We start from the raw sequence: 18,688 nt of genomic DNA, 5'->3' as shown, positions 1-18,688 counted from the left end.
GCGTGTGGATGCCATTGGTTCCTAAAGGCACCCCACACATCTGGCAAACGTGTGTGCGTTCACGACAGCTGAGAATGCTTACCGTGCCCTTTGCTGCGGTGCAATTTTAAAAACCTCTTTGTGCATGTTTCATGTGTGCGTAGCGCAGCCCATCGCAATTAAAGGGCTGCTCGAAATGCGCTGTGCACAAATGCACATAAAAACGCATGCACTTGGACGCATCTTAAGGTGTCCTTGTCATTTTTCCGCATTCCCTTCGCTTTTTTTTTTGTTTTGCTGAATTAAAGAGCTGTGGGGGAGGGGTGCAGTTTGGCACCCCCATCTTCGCTCCCAGTGCAGCTTGTCCCAAGACTGGCCGTATACAAGAGCTCCGCGAAAACGTAGAACTCTGACAATCTACCTTGCCATGTGACTTGTGCTAAATTGTATTTTTTGGTATAGCCATGGCAATAGTACACAATACGAGTGCAAAAGCTTCAGTATTCCACCATAAGGTGCAAGAAAATATGGAACGCTTCACGAATTTGCGTGTCATCCTTGCGCAGGGGCCATGCTAATCTTCTCTGTATCGTTCCAATTTTAGTATATGTCCTGCCGAAGCGAGGACGAACCACTGGAGGCACTGAACGGTATATAACCCCTCTAAGAAATGAAAGTGTCACATTAAGGAGAGGAGGGGAGTAAAAAACAATTATTGAAAATGTAAAAAATGTATCTACACCTTCCTAAATAGTCCTTTGATGTATCTTCCTGTTCAGCAAGAATGTATTCGGCTTAAATATTACATTTTATACAAAGAAAATTGAGCATTTCAAAGGAATAGTCAAAGTATGCAAATCAATGGAGCAGTCAGGAGGCATTGTGGGAGCGCAGACCCCGCCCACCAGGCAATAGGAAGTCTTTGTAACTGCAGCAGCTTTCGGGATTGTTAGAGATGGCTGATGAACTTCTTCTATTGTATGTGTGAGTGTCAGCGGTACTCCCAGCCCTGGAGTATTAGCAGAGTCAGCGGTACTCCCAGCCCTGGAGTATTAGCAGAGTCAGCGGTACTCCCAGCCCTGGAGTATTAGCCGAGTGTCAGCGGTACTCCCAGCCCGGGAGTATTAGCAGAGTCAGCGGTACTCCCAGCCCTGAAGTATTAGCAGTATCAGCGGTACTCCCAGCCCTGGAGTATTAGCAGAATGTCAGCGATACTCCCAGCCATGGAGTATTAGCAGAATGTCAGCGATACTCCCAGCCCTGAAGTATTAGCAGTATCAGCGGTACTCCCAGCCCAGGAGTATTAGCAGAGTGTCAGCGGTACTCCCAGCCATGGAGTATTAGCAGAATGTCAGCGATACTCCCAGCCCTGGAGTATTAGCAGTGTGAGCGGTACTCCCAGCCCTTGAGTATTAGCAGTGTCAGCGGTACTCCCAGCCCTTGAGTATTAGCAGAGTCAGCGGTACTCCCAGCCCTGGAATATTAGCATAGTCAGCGATACTCCCAGCCCTCGAGTATTAGCAGAGTTAGCGATACTCCCAGCCCTGGAGTATTAGCAGAGTCAGCGGTACTCCCAGCCCTGGAGTATTAGCAGAGTTAGCGATACTCCCAGCCCTGGAGTATTAGCAGTGTCAGCGGTACTCCCAGCCCTCGAGTATTAGCAGAGTTAGCGATACTCCCAGCCCTGGAGTATTAGCAGAGTGTCAGCGGTACTCCCAGCCCTGGAGTATTAGCAGTGTCAGCGGTACTCCCAGCCCTGGAGTATTAGCAGTGTCAGCGGTACTCCCAGCCCTGGAGTATTAGCAGTGTCAGCGGTACTCCCAGCCCTGGAGTATTAGCAGTGTCAGCGGTACTCCCAGCCCTGGAGTATTAGCAGTGTCAGCGGTACTCCCAGCCCTGGAGTATTAGCAGTGTCAGCGATACTCCCAGCCCTGGAGTATTAGCAGTGTCAGTAGTAGCAATTCTCCCCCCAGGTCCTGGGTGACTGCAGAGGGCAGCTGGCGTATCTCTACCTTCTCCTGGGGCTTTGCGGTGGGCAGCTGGCATGGCTCTCCGCCTAAGCTGGGTCTCAGGCAGGCTGGCGTGTGCAGTCTCCCCCCTTTGGCTGGGGGTCTCAGGCAGGCTGGTGTGTGTGGGTTCCCCCATATCCTTGGGGGGTCTCTGGCACCGTTAGCCACGAGGGTGGGATCCGTCGATGGCTGCGCAGCAGAAAGAATGACCGGGGAGCCCGGCATCAGCCTTTTTAAGCTGATGCAGGACGCTCTTCAGTCGTCCTGGCAACTGTGGGCGGGGCAGGGCCAGCGTGCCTCGTCTCTCGGAAACGAGGTACACCCCCCTGGACACGGGTCGCGCTCTCGTTAGCGCGGTCTTTGTCCGTAGGCATCCGCAAGAGTGGGAACTCCCCGTGCCCTCCCTGTGGATGCCGAGACTGTGCAGTGTCAGTGTGACGCCGCAGTCTGGAACACCTCCGCAGGAGGTTCGCACCTCTCTACAGAGAGGTGTGAACCTCGCTATCTTTTTCCCCTTCGGCCTCATCAGATGGGGAGAAGATAGTGTCGGAGGTGAGAGGAGCCGCTCCTCTTGTCCTGTCACTCAAAGTGCGACAGCGCTGAAAGTTGGAAATTGGCCTGGGCAGGAAGAGGGTATAAGTGCGCTGTAGGCGAGGGGTTAACGTATGTCCTTGTATTGTATGTGTTTATATCTTTAACCCCTCACCTACAGGGCACTTATACCCTCTTCCCATCCAGGCCAATTTCCAGCTTTCAGCGCTGTCGCACTTTGAGTGACAATTGCGCGGTCATGCAACACTGTACCCATATGAACTTTTTATCATTTTTTTGTGAGAGATAGAGCTTTATTTTGGTGGTATTTAATCACCTCTGGGTTTTTTATTTTTTCTTAAACAAATCAAAAACCACTGAAAATTTTGAAAAAAAAAAATGTTTTTTCTTAGTTTTTGTTATAAAATTTTGTAAAAAAGTGATTTTTCTCCTTCACTGATGTGCGCTAATAGGGCTGCAGGGATGGGCACTGATGAGGAGGCACTGGTAGGTGGCACTGATGGGCATTGACAGGCATAACTGATGGGCACTGAAAGGCAGCACTGATACATGGCACTGATAGGCGGCACTGATAGGCGGCACTGACTGGCACTGTTAGGTGGCACTGATGTGCACTGATAGGCGGCACTGACTGGCACTGATAGGCGACATTAATTGGCATTGATAGGTGGCACTGAAAGGCAGCTCAGATGGGCACTGATATGTGGCATTGATGTGCACAGGTAGGCACTGGCACGAGGCACTGATGAGCACTGGCACAAGGCACTGATGGACACTGACTGGTGGCACTGCTGGGGCTACACTGATCATCAGTGTCCTGATGATCCGTGTACATGTCCCCTCTGCAGAAAGCCAATTACCGGCTCTCCTCTCCTCTCCTCTGTCAGCGTGACAGCTCGAGAGGAGAGAAATGCTGATAGCCGGAATTTCCCTGTTTACATGTGATCAGCTGTGATTGGACACAGCTGATCACATGACCGAGCCGACATCTTCAGCTCTTTCCGTGAACGGTGATCTGCTGTGTCCGAGGGACACAGCGCACTGGCGATCGCCGTGCTGCGCGCTCCCTGAGCCGTACATGCGCGGTGAGAATGGAAGGACATCATATGACGTCCTATCAGAACGAGAGAACCACCTTGTGTCCGTCATATTACTATATGGCGGGCGGGACGTGGTTAATGTATGTCCTTGTATTGTATGTGTTTATATATTTAATGTATGTCCTTGTATTGTATGTGTTTATACTTATATTGTATGTCTTTGTATTGTATGTGTTTATACTTTCATTGTATGTCTTTGTATTGTATGTGTTTATACTTTCATTGTATGTCTTTGTATAGCAGTGGTTCTCAACCTTTCTAGCGCCGCGACCCCTTAATACAGTTCCTCATGTTGTGGTGACCCCCAACCATAAAATTATTTTCGTTGCTACTTCATAACTGTAATTTTGCAGTAGGAGGAATAGTGCCACGTCATTGGTCTCATTGGGAGGAATAGTGCCCCATCATTGGTATCAGTGGGAGGAATAGTGCCCCGTCATTGGTGTCAGTGGGAGGAATAGTGCCCCCTTCATTGGTGTCAGTGGGAGGAATAGTGCCCCGTCATTGGTGTCAGTGGGAGGAATAGTGCCCCGTCATTGGTGTCAGTGGGAGGAATAGTGCCCCGTCATTGGTGTCAGTGGGAGGAATAGTGCCCCGTCATTGGTGTCAGTGGGAGGAATAGTGCCCCATCATTGGTGTCAGTGGGAGGAATAGTGCCCCGTCATTGGTGTCAGTGTGAGGAATAGTGTCCCGTCATTGGTGTCAGTGGGAGGAATAGTGCCCCGTCATTGGTATCAGTGGCACGAATAGTGCCCCATCATTGGTGTCAGTGGGGGGGAATAGTGCCCCATCATTGGTATCAGTGGGAGGAATAGTGTCCCATCATTGGTATCAGTGGGAGGAATAGTGCCCCGTCATTGGTGTCAGTGGGAGGAATAGTGCCCCATCATTGGTATCAGTGGGAGGAATAGTGCCCCGTCATTGGTATCAGTGGGAGGAATAGTGCCCCGTCATTGGTGTCAGTGGGAGGAATAGTGCCCCATCATCGGTATCAGTGGGAGGAATAGTGCCCCGTCATCGGTATCAGTGGGAGGAATAGTGCCCCATCATCGGTGTCAGTGGGAGGAATAGTGCCCCATCATCGGTGTCAGTGGGAGGAATAGTGCCCCATCATCGGTATCAGTGGGAGGAATAGTGCCCCATCATTGCTGTCAGTGGGAGGAATAGTGCCCCATCATTGGTGTCAGTGGGGGGAGGAATAGTGCCCCATCATTGGTATCAGTGGGAGGAATAGTGTCCCATCATTGGTATCAGTGGGAGGAATAGTGCCCCGTCATTGGTGTCAGTGGGAGGAATAGTGCCCCGTCATTGGTATCAGTGGGAGGAATAGTGCCCCATCATTGGTATCAGTGGGAGGAATAGTGCCCCATCATTGGTATCAGTGGGAGGAATAGTGCCGTGTCAGTGGGAGGAATAGTGCCTCGTCATCGGTATCAGTGGGAGGAATAGTGCCCCATCATCGGTGTCAGTGGGAGGAATAGTGCCCCATCATCGGTGTCAGTGGGAGGAATAGTGCCCCATCATCGGTGTCAGTGGGAGGAATAGTGCCCCATCGTTGGTATCAGTGGGAGGAATAATGCCCCATCATCGGTGTCAGTGGGAGGAATAGTGCCCCATCATTGCTGTCAGTGGGGGGAGGAATAGTGCCCCATCATTGGTGTCAGTGGGGGGAATAGTGCCCCATCATTGGTATCAGTGGGGGGAATAGTGCCCCATCATTGGTGTCAGTGGGGGGAATAGTGCCCCATCATTGGTGTCAGTGGGGGGAATAGTGCCCCATCATAGGTGTCAGTGGGGGGAGGAATAGTGCCCCATCATAGGTGTCAGTGGGGGGAGGAATAGTGCCCCATCCTTGGTGTCAGTGGGGGGAGGAATAGTGCCCCATCCTTGGTGTCAGTGGGGGGAGGAATTGTGCCCCATCGTTGGTGTCAGTGGGGGGAGGAATCGTGCCCCATCCTTGGTGTCAGTGGGGGAGGAATAGTGCCCCATCGTTGGTGTCATTTGGGGGAGGAATAGTGCCCCATCGTTGGTGTCAGTGGGAGGAATAGTGTCCCATCGTTGGTGTCAGTGGGAAGAATAGTGCCCCATCATTGGTATTAGTGACACCAATGATGGGGCACTATTCCCACTGACACCAATGATACTTACCTTGCAGACCCCTGCTCCAGCCTGGGCTCGCTCCCTCCCTCTCCCATGGTACCGACACTTACCTGTCAGATGTCTTCCTTCTCCGGCCGCTCTCCTCCTCTTCACTCGCTCGAACTTTGCTGTGCCGCTCGGCTCCTCCTCTCCAAGCTCCACCTCCTTGCCGGTGATTGGCCGCCTGTGTGCCTCTCCTGAGCTACAGTGCTGGCGGCCAATCACAGGCGAGGATTGATCTCGAGGTGTGTCCAGATGACAGGGGCGGCATGTCATCCCGCCCACACCTGGAGACGGCGGTGGCGGCGGCGAGGAGCGGTGTCTCGGTTCCTAAGACCATCGGAAATATGTGTTTTCCGATGGTCTTAGGCGACCCCTGTGGAAGCGTTGTTCGACCCCCAGGTTGAGAACCGCTGTTGTATAGTATGTGTTTTTATGTTTGTTTTTATTGTGTGTTTGTAACTGTATTGTATTTCTTTGTGTGATTCTATCTTTACTATCCCTTTTAGAGGGGGCGGCTCCCTCAGCATGATCTGCCTGCTCAGTAGGTGGGGGGGGGGACCTCTCCACTGATCCTGGTCTGGTCTCTGTCTGCTGGTCTACTGCTGCAGAGCGGACACAGACACTGCCTGCCGATTTCAATGGGATGGTCGGATAGAAACGAACCGCCTGTCCATTTCCACCCGATTGTCACCTGATCCGCTGGATCTCCATCCGTCTGTTTTTGGTGTACAGGATCGGATCAGATGTCGGCGGGTCTGAACAGACTGTTGCCCGCCGGTCCATAGAAGTCTATGGATGGACTGATCAGTCCGCTCATGTGAAAGGGGCCTGTTCTGCAGCATTTTATTTCTTTGCAATGTGTTTTTATTGTATTTTTATCTTGTGTTTTTTGTATCATATGTCTTCCCAATTTGTGATTGTATAGCAGATGGCAGGTCATGTGTTCTCAATATGCTGAAGAGGAATCTTGTATGTGAAATTAAATACATGGAAGCAAAACATTCTCTATAGAGATGCTGTGTTGAGGTGAACTTTGCTAAAAATGTTACATTATAGCTAAGGTTTTTATTTAGCCATATTACATCTATTGCATGTTTGTTTGAGACAATCTGTAGCTGTCCTGGTTACTTTTACAAGCATTATTTTCAGGTCATGACATCAGCTGGTTCCATGGTGTAATGGTTAGCACTCTGGACTCTGAATCCAGCGATCCGAGTTCAAATCTCGGTGGGACCTGATGGTTTTGACATTTTTATTTTATGTTAGCACAACATGTAAGGCTTGGATGCAGCTGCTTGCCCATGGAAACCCAAGTGCAATGCAAAGCGGCGGATGCCGTGGTGTAAAGCACGCCGACACTGGACTCTAGAGCAGTGGAGACGTGTGGAGAAGTGATGCGCTAATGGGGCGCAGAGTGGGTGGAAGTTAGGTGCTAATGGGGTGCAGAGTTGTTGTAAGTTAGGCGCTAATGGGGCGCAGAGTGGGCTTTTGCTGCATGACAAACGCATGCCTATTAACCGAGCTTAGGGCACCACTAACATTATGACAGTTCGTAGAGAGCTTCATGGAATGGGTTTCCATGGGCAAGCAGCTGCATCCAAGCCTTACATCACCAAGTGCAATGCAAAGCGGCGGATGCCGTGGTGTAAAGCACGCCGACACTGGACTCTAGAGCAGTGGAGACGTGTTCTCTGGAGTGACCAATCACGCTTTTCTGTCTGGCAATCCGATGGACATGTCTGGGTTTGGCTGTTGCCAGGAGAATGGTGCTTGCCTGACTGCATTGTGCCAAGTGTAAAGTTTGGTGGAGGGGGATTATGGTGTGGGGTTGTTTTTCAGGGGTTGGGGTTGGCCCCCTAGTTCCAGTGAAGGGAACTCTTAAGGCAACATTGTGAACAATTTCATGCTCCCAGCTTTGTGGGAAGAGTTTGGGGATGGCCCCTTCCTGTTCCAACATGACTGCGCACCAGTGCACAAAGCAAGGTCCATAAAGACATGGAGGAGCCAGTTTGGGGTGGAGGAACTTGACTGTCCTGCACAGAGTCCTGACCTCAACCCCATAGAACACCTTTGGGATGAATTAGAGCGGAGACTGCGAGCCAGACCTCCTCCCCCGACATCAGTGCCTGACCTGACAAATGTGCTTCTGGAAGAATGGTCCAACCTTCCCATAGACACCCTCCTAAACCTTGTGGACGGCCTTCCCAGAAGAGGTGAAGCTGTTATAGCTGCAAAGGGCGGGGCCATCTCAATATTGAACCCTATGGACTAAGACTGGGGGGTATTAAAGGTCATGTGCGTGGAAAGGCAGGTGGCCCAAAATTTATGGCCATATAGTGTGTGTGTGTGTTTTTTTATATATATATATATATATATATATATATATAAAACAAAAATAAAGGCTATAATAAAATATTATAATAATAAAGCAAATGTAGGCCTACAAAATAAATGAAGTATTTGCTACACAAAATAAGAAATTGCTAAAACACCAGGTCCCACCGAGATTTGAACTCGGATCGCTGGATTCAGAGTCCAGAGTGCTAACCATTACACCATGGAACCAGCTGATTCCAGGCCCAGGAACTGATGTTTATAAATGTAACAGCTATGGCATTTCAAGTAACTTGTAACAAATGTAATAATACAAAATATGAACCTTGGATATAATTTATTCTAACTATAATAAATAAAGTTGAACTTTTAGGGCTCGTTCACACTAACAGTTCTCTGTGAAGATCGTCCTTTGACCAGCAGTGAGGAGGCATATCACAACGAACATGCAGTTGTGGGGTGCTTGCAGAATGGCCCCACTGACTTGAACAGATCATGTTTGGCGGGCTCTATGCCTGCTGAAAGTGGCAGGGGGTATAATTCCTGCCATGGCAGTACACCCCTAGCCTTTGCCGCTAAAGGAAAGGGGAGGGGGGGTAAAAGTGTGGCTCATCCACTGAGTTTTTCCACCCCCCAACTTCTCGTGTGCATGAGCCCTTATTTGTGTTTTGGTAATGTGCGCAAAATCACGTTTTTTGCGTTTGTGTATGCGTTTTTTGCCACATGCATAGGGAAGTCCGTTGATTTCAAAGGGTTGCCCCGTGTGCGGGAAATGCAGCTAATAGTAGCTTGTGTGCTTTACTGTGCCTTGAGCTCTGTGCAATTCTAAACTGTGCACAGGGCCGGATTAACACTGTGGCCATTGGAGCAGCAGCTCCAGGCAGGGCTGTCTACTAGCATCATGGGCCCCATGGCCTTCCTGATTCACTAAAAGTCCTTTTGGGGCGGTGATCTAGGTCTAGAGGTGGTGGGTGGGGTTTGTCAGCCAGTGAGAGAAGCGGTTTGGGGTGCTGTAGGGAAAAATTAGGCGCTAATGGGGTGCAGGGTGGGCGAAAGTTAGGCGCTAATGGAGCGCAGGGCGGGTGGAAGTTAGGCGCTAATGGGGCGCAGAGTGGGTGAAAGTTAGGCGCTAATGGGGCGCAGAGTGGGTGAAAGTTAGGCGCTAATGGGGCGCAGAGTGGGTGAAAGTTAGGCGCTAATGGGGCGCAGAGTGGGTGGAAGTTAGGCGCTAATGGGGCGCAGAGTGGGTGAAAGTTAGGCGCTAATGGGGCGCAGAGTGGGTGAAAGTTAGGCGCTAATGGGGCGCAGAGTGGGTGAAAGTTAGGCGCTATTGGGGTGCAGGGTGGGAGAAAGTTAGGCGCTAATGGGGTGCAGAGTGGGCAGAAGTGATGCGCTAATGGGGCGCAGAGTGGGTGGAAGTTAGGTGCTAATGGGGTGCAGAGTTGTTGTAAGTTAGGCGCTAATGGGGCGCAGAGTGGCTTTTGCTGCATGACAAACACATGCCTATTAACCGAGCTTAGGGCGCCACTAACATTATGACACACGTTCCGGAATTGCCAGGCTAAGGCTACGTTCACACTAGCCTTGTGTGCAGGCGGCAGAGAGGCGTTTGGGAAGCGTTTTTACCGCTTCCCAAACGCCTCTGCCAATTCTGCACATTACAGCACATGGTGCTGTTCTAACAGGAGCGTTTGCGTCGCGTCGCGGCAAAACGGAGGCCTCTGGTCGAGTCAGGAGGCTTTGAAGCCTCCTATTCTCGTCTATGGTGCCGCTCCGCAAACGCCCGGCCGGCGTTTGCGGTGCGGTTGCGACGCGGTTGTGGGGCGTTATTAACGCTCGGCAAACGCCTAGCAACCGCCGCTAAACCGTGCATGCGGCGTTTGCGGAGCGTTTGCCGAGCGTTAAAAACGCTCCGCAAACACCGGACCAAAGCTTGCCAAACGCTATAGGGGCGTTTGGCAAGCGTTGGCAAAACAGCCTAGTGTGAACGAGCCCTAACACATAGCAAACTTTCGAAACCGTGTCCATGCGTTAGGACGCGCTTCACCTCCGTCATAAAGGGGTCAATCATTGAATCTCAATAGGAATGGATACATTGTATACAGAGCAGAACCTCCCTTGTGATAAATTCTGCACCTTCCATAGAGGAGGTTCCATGGTGTAATGGTTAGCACTCTGGACTCTGAATCCAGCGATCCGAGTTCAAATCTCGGTGGGACCTGCTGTCTCTACTTTTTTATTTTACATTTATAAATCTGATTTTGGATTTAAAAATAAAAAAAAAAAATTCTCATTTCTTACAGCACATTTCCCTTCAGCATGTTCCACTTATTTATGAATATTGGCTCGCTGTTGAAGAATAGAGGAGATCATGACATACATAGGAAGGAGGGCAGACCCAGCAACAAGAATAGGAAGAAGAAGACATTACATGTGTCACAGTCTGAAGCTGTAAACCCTCTTCCTGCCATCAGCTGGTTCCATGGTGTAATGGTTAGCACTCTGGACTTTGAATCCAGCGATCCGAGTTCAAATCTCGGTGGAACCTGATCTTTTCCAAGTTTTTGATTTGTTTTTTAAATTTTTTTTGTAGTTATTTTTTTATTTTCTATAGCTAATAGTTTTGTGGGGGTTTTTTTTTTGGTGTACATTATATATATATATATATATATATATATATATAGTTACTATGTATATGTATCATCTAGTAATATGGGCACTAGAAATCAAGACAGAATGCATAGAGATAGTAAAAGAATCTCTTGCCACCTACATAATACATACATACCGTATGTATGTTAAGGCCCACCCATTTGTTGTCGCACATATGCGTTGCTGGGTGGTGGCCGATGCGCACTCACTGCACGCCCCTAGCACAGAGACTCAGCTAGGCAGCTCTCAGTGCCAACTGACGATCAGTAGCTTCTGATCATGTGACCACTGAGACAGCCACTGATCACCTATCTTTCCAGGCTCTCCCTCACCATAGGCATTCATAACTTTTTAGGGGACACAGGGGGTTAAAGTGGAAAATAACTCCTAGACCAGAATGACATATTCAGCTTCCACAGCCACTAGCAAGCCCTTGTTACATATCACAGGAGGCTGCGGGAGCCCATTCATAGAATGGATTATATATTTATTTTTTGGGGGTGGGGGGGGCGCCATGCTGCTGCAGCATCAGGGGCAAGCTGGCTAAACCAAGAAGTGGAAGCCGGCTGAAGAGGACCAAGATGGCGGCAGAGAACGCAGGCACAGGCAACTAAACAGCAGAACGCTGCGGGCGCTGGAAAAGTGAGTGTAAGTTCGGCATTTAGCCCAGCATAAAAGGTATCGGGGATGGAGGGGGCTGTCTATTTCCGCTTCAAAGACAGACATCTGGTTATTTTTAAAGTAGAAATGTTGGAGAATTTTTACTTTAACTCCAATATACTAGGAGTACTTGGCACCTCTAAGGTGGAGTTTGCCTCTTCGTAAATGTGCTACCCCATGTGCTTTGCAGTAGAGCAGCCCAGTCATTTGAAATCACCCAAGAAGTCCATGACCCTTTTTTTTGTTTTTTAATGCGCCTGTTCTCTTTGCATTGGTTCCTTTGTGTGAAATCCCTGATGTTCCTGCCAGTCCCTCTGCTTTCCTATTATAAAACTGACCACACTAAACAGGAGAGTACAGCATGGTCCATTTTCTAGCTGTGCTGGGAACCATGTGATTATTGGGATTGGCTGTCAAATGCTTGATAGCCTGTCCCCAACCAGTGTCCAGGAGCTACTGGTGACAGCTTAATCAGCAGCGGTGGGGGCACTCTTAGCACAGAGCTTCATGAACACATAGGTGTGGCTACTGGGCTTTATTTGAGGTCCACCAACCCTTCCGTATGCATGTGTTATGTGTCAGCAAGAGGTCAAGGTTGTGACCAAGAGAGATTGATTTAGGGAAAAGGCCAGGTTCCACCAAGATTTGAACTCAGATCGCTGGATTCCAGACTAACTATTACACCATGGAACTACTTGGTGACAACTGGTTGCCTTTTCCACGATTCTGGACAAGTTAAAAAAAGGCTCCACTGATATAGAATCCCAGCCAACCCCCAACAACTGCATGTTAGCTCAGTTTTCCAATTGAGGTCCCTGGATTATCTGCATCTTGAGACTCTTTGTAGGTGCATGGTTTTAAAGGGTAACCTATGGTAAGAGGAGCACCATCATATGGGTAACCCATAAACAGAAAGACCACCGTATTTTGTATGGTCATAATAGGAGCAGCAGGGTATGGGGTAGCCAAAATAAATGAACTCTACCAGCTGTGCAAAAATAAAGAGTGGAAGAGGATGGCAGTCAACATTGCATTACAAGATGGAAAAGCTGGAGGTATAGGTCAACGTTTGCTTGGAATGACCCTTTAAAATCAGGAGGAGAATAAAAACTATCCCATACGATGACTGTATCAAAAATTCAACTTCTATCAAGTCAACCCTATCAAGTTTTTACCATTGAAGTTTGGTCCCCATATTGGTGACCACCAAGGCAAGAAAAAAAAAAAAAAAAAGTGAGGGAAAATCCAAAAACAGGAAAACAATTGAAGTCTTCCAATGAACCCAACATCTAATTGCTGTCAAAAGCTTGTAGACTTCACCTCCAAAAGTCACCCCTTTTTAACAGTTGAAACTGCAAAGGAACTTATTCACTCCCTTGTTATTGCTCACCTTGACTATTGTAACTCCCTCCTCGTTGTCCGACCTCTTCACAGGCTATCCCCTCTTCAAATCAAGAATGGATGCTGTTGCCAGACTCATCCACCTTACCAACTACTCTGTGTCTGCCACCCCTCTCTGCCAATCCCTCCACTGCCTTCCCATTGTCCAATGAATAAAATTCATAACAATATACATGGTCACCTACAACTGCCCCAAGAGATCACCAAACTTGCCTCCAAATATCAGCCAAACCATCCTCTCCACTCCTCTCAAGACCTCCTGCTCCCTTGTCTCCTCCTCCCATGCTTACCTCCAGAACGTCTCTGGAGCCTCTCTTACTGTCTACTTTTAGGCACTCCCTGAAAACTCATCAGGGAAGCCTATCCTGCCTTCGGCTAAGAAATTAAGCTTAGTTTTGCCATCAGTTCACCCCCCCCCCCGTTACCATTTTTTTCCTACGAGCCCCTCCCTATTAGTTGTAAACTCCCAGGAACAGGACCCTCTGAGCCCTCTTGTATTCAACTGTATGGTCTTCATTATATTGTAAAATGCTGATGTCGCTAAATATATCCAGAATAATAATAATAATAATAATAATAATGAAACATATTAAATAGGAACAACTTCTTCAGGGACAGCTGTCTAAGGATTTTCCTCCCCTTAAGAGAGGGTTCCATTTTCAGTTTCCTCCCCTTAAGAGAGGGTTCCATTTTCAGTTTCCTCCCCTTAAGAGAGGGTTCCATTTTCAGTTTCCTCCCCTTAAGAGAGGGTTCCATTTTCAGTTGAGTCTTTGGGAAATGGAATAAAAAGGGAAATCTCCACAATGAAATGTAAAGAAAGTTTTAGCTGGGTGTACTCACAAATAGATACACAGGGCAATGGACAACCCATGAAAGGCTTCCTCAAAATTCTTTTATTGCAGAAAAAAAAAAAAAAAAGACAACGTACATCAAAATAAAATAAACAAAAAGTACACACAACAGTCATAAAACAGGAGGGAAGTAGATTTGAAAAGTATCCTTACAGTAACTTGTAAGAAATCCTTAGAATGTCCTTGTTGTGTCTCTGATGTGATGGTTTAGGTCTCCCAATTGATTTTCGGGTCCAGAGAGAATGTTCATAGTAGGAAAAGCTATGAATTCATATTTAGTGGATACATTGACTAAAACAAGTCTAAGAGATTATCGATAATCATCTTTTGTCAAAAATTATTACAGAAAATATAAATAAACATGGACGACTAAAAACTGCAAAATACATTACGATTCCGTGTGGTCTGGATATGCAACAACATCTTAAAGCTTGGAGTTCTAGATTGAGCACGGCGTTCTGAATAAATCTCAGAACAAATACTGTCTTGAGACTTCTGAGAAAATAAAAAATGGGGAGTACAACCAACCACATGAAATGGACACAACTGGTTGACAACAGTGAAGACAATATGGTGGCAGGTTTCACGGAGGATCAGATGGCATCTGTGCCAACGTCTTAAGAGTGCTACATCTGGTATCATTGCTTCTGCTGGTACGGTTAGCAGCATCGAGTTCATGGAAATGGTACGTCTATAACTAAGGCAAAGCAACTGTACCACAGAATTCACGTTTAACAGTTACCTGGGTAGAGGTCGGCCATTTTTTTAATCCAAACTTAACTTTGTAGCTCAACTGATCATGCTGCACTGACAGAAATGGGACCTCATACAAAATGGCCACCTCAATGCACAGGCAACTATGACACAGAAGAAATTAAAACACAAGAAGCAAAGCACCGTAAGAGGTTTTATAATAATTTTTGTAAACAGGCTGAAGATGACCAAACATAAATTGTAGCCCTCTAAAGATAGATCCCATTAGTCATGGTGGAGTGTTCCAGCTACATGGGTGCATGTTGAAGCCTGGTCATCAAAGAACATTTCATCTGTCCAACTTGATGACCCGGTCATCAAAGAACATTTCATCTGTCCAACTTGAGCTTACAGAGTTCAGCTCAGCTCACTACTCAGCTTACAGAGTTCTATCTATTTTGATGACCCCCGTCCACCTTTATGAGTTTGGTTCACCTCGATGGCCCTACATCCACCTTGAAGAGTTCATTCCACCTTGGAGACACTTGCCCAGCTTGCTGAGTGCGATTTTGTTGACCTCTGTCCACCTTGACAAGTTCAGTTCTCCATGATGGCCCCCGACCACCTTGACAAGTTTGGTCCACAACTTGATGACCCCTGTCCAGCTTACAGAGTTCTATTTTGTTGACCTCTGTCCACCTTAACGAGTTCAGTCCACCTTGATGAGCCCTGTACAGCCTACTGAGTTCTTTTAGTTGTGATGACCACTGTCCACCTCAATGACCTCTGTCCACCTTGATGAGTCAGTCCACCTTGATGACCCCTGTCTAGTTTTCTAGGTTCCATCTACTTTGATGACCCCTATCTCAATCACCCTTGTCCACCATGATGATGCTGCAGGCATCCAAGGTAGTGACTGGTTGACCTCCAGCTGTTTGGCAACCTCAGGCACTTTGCATTGTGCCATAAGGCAACCATTCGAACTGTACAGTAGCTCATGTGCAGTTTGGTTTGGCCACTGAAGTCAACAGCATCATGTCTTGGCTGCTTGTCAGGGAGCAGGGTTCTTGACAATCAGGCTTATCGTAGCAAGCACCAATGCCAAAAACAGAAGGCAAGTCCCCTACAACCAAGGTAATGGGGCACTTTTGGACGGAAGACTATATTCACATTTCCCTTGCCCGTTTACAAAAATTAAATAGTATCTAAACAATATTATAGTATCGAAAGCCAAAAATTTGTTATCTACTTTTTGATGTAATGTACAAGGGTTAGAACCCACATCAGGTTTTTAATAAGGTCTCTGCCCATTCTCTATTTTGTATAGGTGTCACCAGGACAGAAAGTAAACGGGAAATCCAAACAGTCAGCAGAATAGGATGTCAGGGGAAACCTTCCAGAAGTAAAAGGTCCAAGAGCCAACTTTCTCACACTTTGGACAGATTTCTTCTCACTTCCTGTTGTGTCTACTGAACAAGACGTGAAGAAAAATCAACCCAAAAACCAACCTTTACCAACATCCTACTAAAAATAAAATGGCTTTGAGATATACTTTAAATGGGATAACCTCTTGAAACCCACAAAGACCCTTTTGTCTACTATGATGGTTCAAACCTTGGTGGACAGAGAGTCCCACCAAAATGGCAGACAGGTTGGGTTTTAAGTAATGGCTGAGGGAAAATAAGGCATTTACATATAAATAAGAGACATTAAACATGCACTGCAAATGAAACCCTGTTTGGCGACAAGGCTGACCTAGCAGCAAAGGGTTAGGAGTTTCATCGTACGTCGGACATGGCCTGAAAGGCCTAGAACTGGCACACACAAAAAAAAAAAAGATCAGTCAGCAATTTGAATATATAACAAGTCTATGTGAGCCAACGGGTTCACCCAATTTCATCCAGGGGGCACCTCCCGTCCAAGGCGCAGCGTCGGCCATTTTGTCTCCTGTCCTGGGGCAGAAGACACGCTGGTTGCCGGCAGCATCCACCCAGCCCATTGCATAGAAGCAGCACCAGTCCGTGGCCTCACCATTTCATGTCCACCCGCGCGGTGTTCTGGGCCGTGGGTACGAATTTGGTGTGTAGCATTTCCCTGGATTTCTGCGACTCGGCGCCCTCCAGCCAGGTAGCGTACAGCTCCTGTATGTGTGGATTGCTCTCTGGGTTCTGCACCGGGACCCGGGTATACAAGGCTTCCATCTCCTGCAGCTCCGCCCGCTCCGGTTTCCCATCCACCGTCAGTGCTTGGCCTTTTCCATTCAGGCAACCTGGGGGGGGGGAGGTAAGGGGAAATAAAATGAGTTACTTTGCTACCAGTTGGACTATAATTTGCATGAAGACCGCAATCCAACAATGCATAAATATATTCACTCTAGAAACGCTCACTACTTCAGACACCCTGCAATCATAGCATTTTGATAGTTGCATAACTCCTCCCAAACACCAGCCCACTGCATCAGGACTGAGGGCTCCTGAGGCAAGGTGCTGTGATGGTTTCAGGAAGCTGTGTACAGCACCTTACTGGCCCCTCCCACCAGCCATGATCTGCCTACATTGCATAGAGAAGCAGAGAGACTCAGGGATGACATCATCATCAGCTATAAAAAGAAGTCATTTAATAAAAATAAAAAAGATTTTATTTGAACAGGGGGGTTGGGAGGGAGGAACTAGGGAGCTGATTAAATTCAATTTTAACGCCTCTATGAGGTTTTATTAGTTGGGTTTATATCTACTTTAACTTTCAGTTCTGAAATGCTGTATATTTAAATGATAAAAATGCTGTCCTGGTGTAAAAGCTCCATGTGCTCTTCTGGAATGGCTTCAGAAGCAGACCTTCAGGACCAGGCCCAAAAAAGGAACCAATGGCTGCCCTGCTTGGGCACTGGCTGTACAGAAGGATTGGTGTACCCTTCTCCCCGCTCTAAGATTCATAAAAGAGAGTCACCACGAAGAAATTGCTGAGACCCCATTTTGCATGCGAGCAGCAAAAACAAGCTCCTTGAAAAACCCACCCACCTCCAGGACAGGCCAGGACCTCCACGAAGTGATAGTGGAACTTCCCCTTGCGCAGTTTTAGCACCATGTTCTGGATGTTTCGGAAGCCGTAGGCGGCAGCAAAACGTAGTACGGTCTCGCCATCTTTTTCTAGGCACACACTTCCTGGAAAGTCTTTGTTCTGTGCAAAAAAAACAAAAAAAAAAAACAAACCCCCACAATTAAATAATGCCCAGAATTGTATGAAAAAAAAAAGACCCGTAGATGTTCTCCTGCTGCAGAACCCATTTTTTTTCACTGTGGGTTTTGTGCATTTTCGACCCATCTATGGCCTGCATTAGTCCCCCTCGATCCAGAATCAGCAGCAGGGATGGTCAGATCTGTGTGGCTGCACTCAAGAAACTGGGAGCAGATTTTTTTACATTGAAACAAAAACCATCCAAACACCAGCACACAACAAAATAAATAAATACAAGCTAACCGAAAACCCAGCAACAGAGTACTTGACTAATAAACCTAACAAACAGAAAGCCTAACTAACAATAATAATAAACCTAACAAATACTATGTACAATACATACAAAATGAACACCACAGAAAGGGGAGGGGGGGGGAACTGGAGGCAGAAGGAGCAGATGGGGAAGGGGGGAACAAAACTGGGAAAAGGAACAAGGCAGCAGGGTACAGGGTACAGGGCAGGAGCAAAATCAGGGTAAATGGCAACAGGATCTGGCAGCAACCCGAGCTAGGGCATGGGTGTCAAACTGGCGGCCCTCCAGCTGTTGCCAAACTACAAGTCCCATGAGGCATTGCAAGATTGACAGTTACAAGCATGACTCCCAAAGGCATGATGGGACTTGTAGTTTCACAACAGCTGGAGGGCCGCCAGTTTGACACCCCTGAGCTAGGGGGAACTAAAAGCGGAGGAACTAAAATACCCTCCCAGCAGCCAGCATCTGGTGGAAACTGATTGCTAAGATCTGCTGGGAGACACCTGCTGGTAGACACTGGAATTACAACCTTCCATTCTGGGATGTACAGTGCCGCCAGCAGGTGATCCAGGTCCTGACACAGCTGATGCTAGGTCAAATTCAGCTACTTGCACTGCTTGTTTTTCAAAAAATGATGCATTAAAAAGGATTACAGAGCTGTCTTTTAGATCCTCCCGAATTTCAGAATCCAACTCTGGGACAGCAAGAACTAGAATGATTATGCTGGTGGGGTCACACAGAGGACCAGATAACTGTCACAACCAAATTTAGAACTGATCACAAAGCAGGCTGTGTCTTATCTAGAGTAATCCTTAATCCAAAGACATG

At 47.6% G+C, this 18,688-nt stretch overlaps 1 protein-coding gene and 5 non-coding genes across 6 annotated transcripts; 3 read left to right on the top strand and 3 right to left on the bottom strand.

Moving 5' to 3' along the window:
- Positions 1 to 500: 500 nt before the first annotated feature.
- Positions 501 to 607, bottom strand: LOC149427555 (U6 spliceosomal RNA). Its single transcript, XR_016311251.1, has one exon. It is a non-coding gene; the product is annotated as a U6 spliceosomal RNA (small nuclear RNA).
- A 6,339-nt stretch (positions 608 to 6,946) lies between these two features.
- On the top strand, positions 6,947 to 7,018 carry TRNAQ-CUG (transfer RNA glutamine (anticodon CUG)). The gene has a single exon. It is a non-coding gene; the product is annotated as a tRNA-Gln (tRNA).
- A 1,257-nt stretch (positions 7,019 to 8,275) lies between these two features.
- TRNAQ-CUG (transfer RNA glutamine (anticodon CUG)) lies at positions 8,276 to 8,347 on the bottom strand. The gene has a single exon. It is a non-coding gene; the product is annotated as a tRNA-Gln (tRNA).
- Positions 8,348 to 10,265: 1,918 nt separating this feature from the next.
- Positions 10,266 to 10,337, top strand: TRNAQ-CUG (transfer RNA glutamine (anticodon CUG)). Its single transcript has one exon. It is a non-coding gene; the product is annotated as a tRNA-Gln (tRNA).
- Positions 10,338 to 10,592: 255 nt separating this feature from the next.
- On the top strand, positions 10,593 to 10,664 carry TRNAQ-UUG (transfer RNA glutamine (anticodon UUG)). The gene has a single exon. It is a non-coding gene; the product is annotated as a tRNA-Gln (tRNA).
- Positions 10,665 to 13,699: 3,035 nt separating this feature from the next.
- Positions 13,700 to 17,694, bottom strand: LOC149427550 (nuclear prelamin A recognition factor-like). Its single transcript, XM_089667906.1, has 3 exons — positions 17,668 to 17,694; positions 17,391 to 17,550; positions 13,700 to 16,642 (listed from the first exon to the last, which is right to left on the bottom strand). The coding sequence occupies exons 1-3, from the start codon at positions 17,692 to 17,694 to the stop codon at positions 16,401 to 16,403; spliced, it is 429 nt and encodes a 142-aa protein (XP_089524032.1). The 3' UTR covers positions 13,700 to 16,400.
- Between the last annotated feature and the right edge of the window lie 994 nt (positions 17,695 to 18,688).

The sequence above is a fragment of the Staurois parvus genome, unplaced genomic scaffold (genome assembly GCF_062004578.1).
Source record: "Staurois parvus isolate SC_StPar_1 unplaced genomic scaffold, SC_StPar_1.0 ptg003659l, whole genome shotgun sequence".
Taxonomy (NCBI): domain Eukaryota; kingdom Metazoa; phylum Chordata; class Amphibia; order Anura; family Ranidae; genus Staurois; species Staurois parvus.
This window is presented reverse-complemented; position numbering and strand designations above follow the sequence as displayed.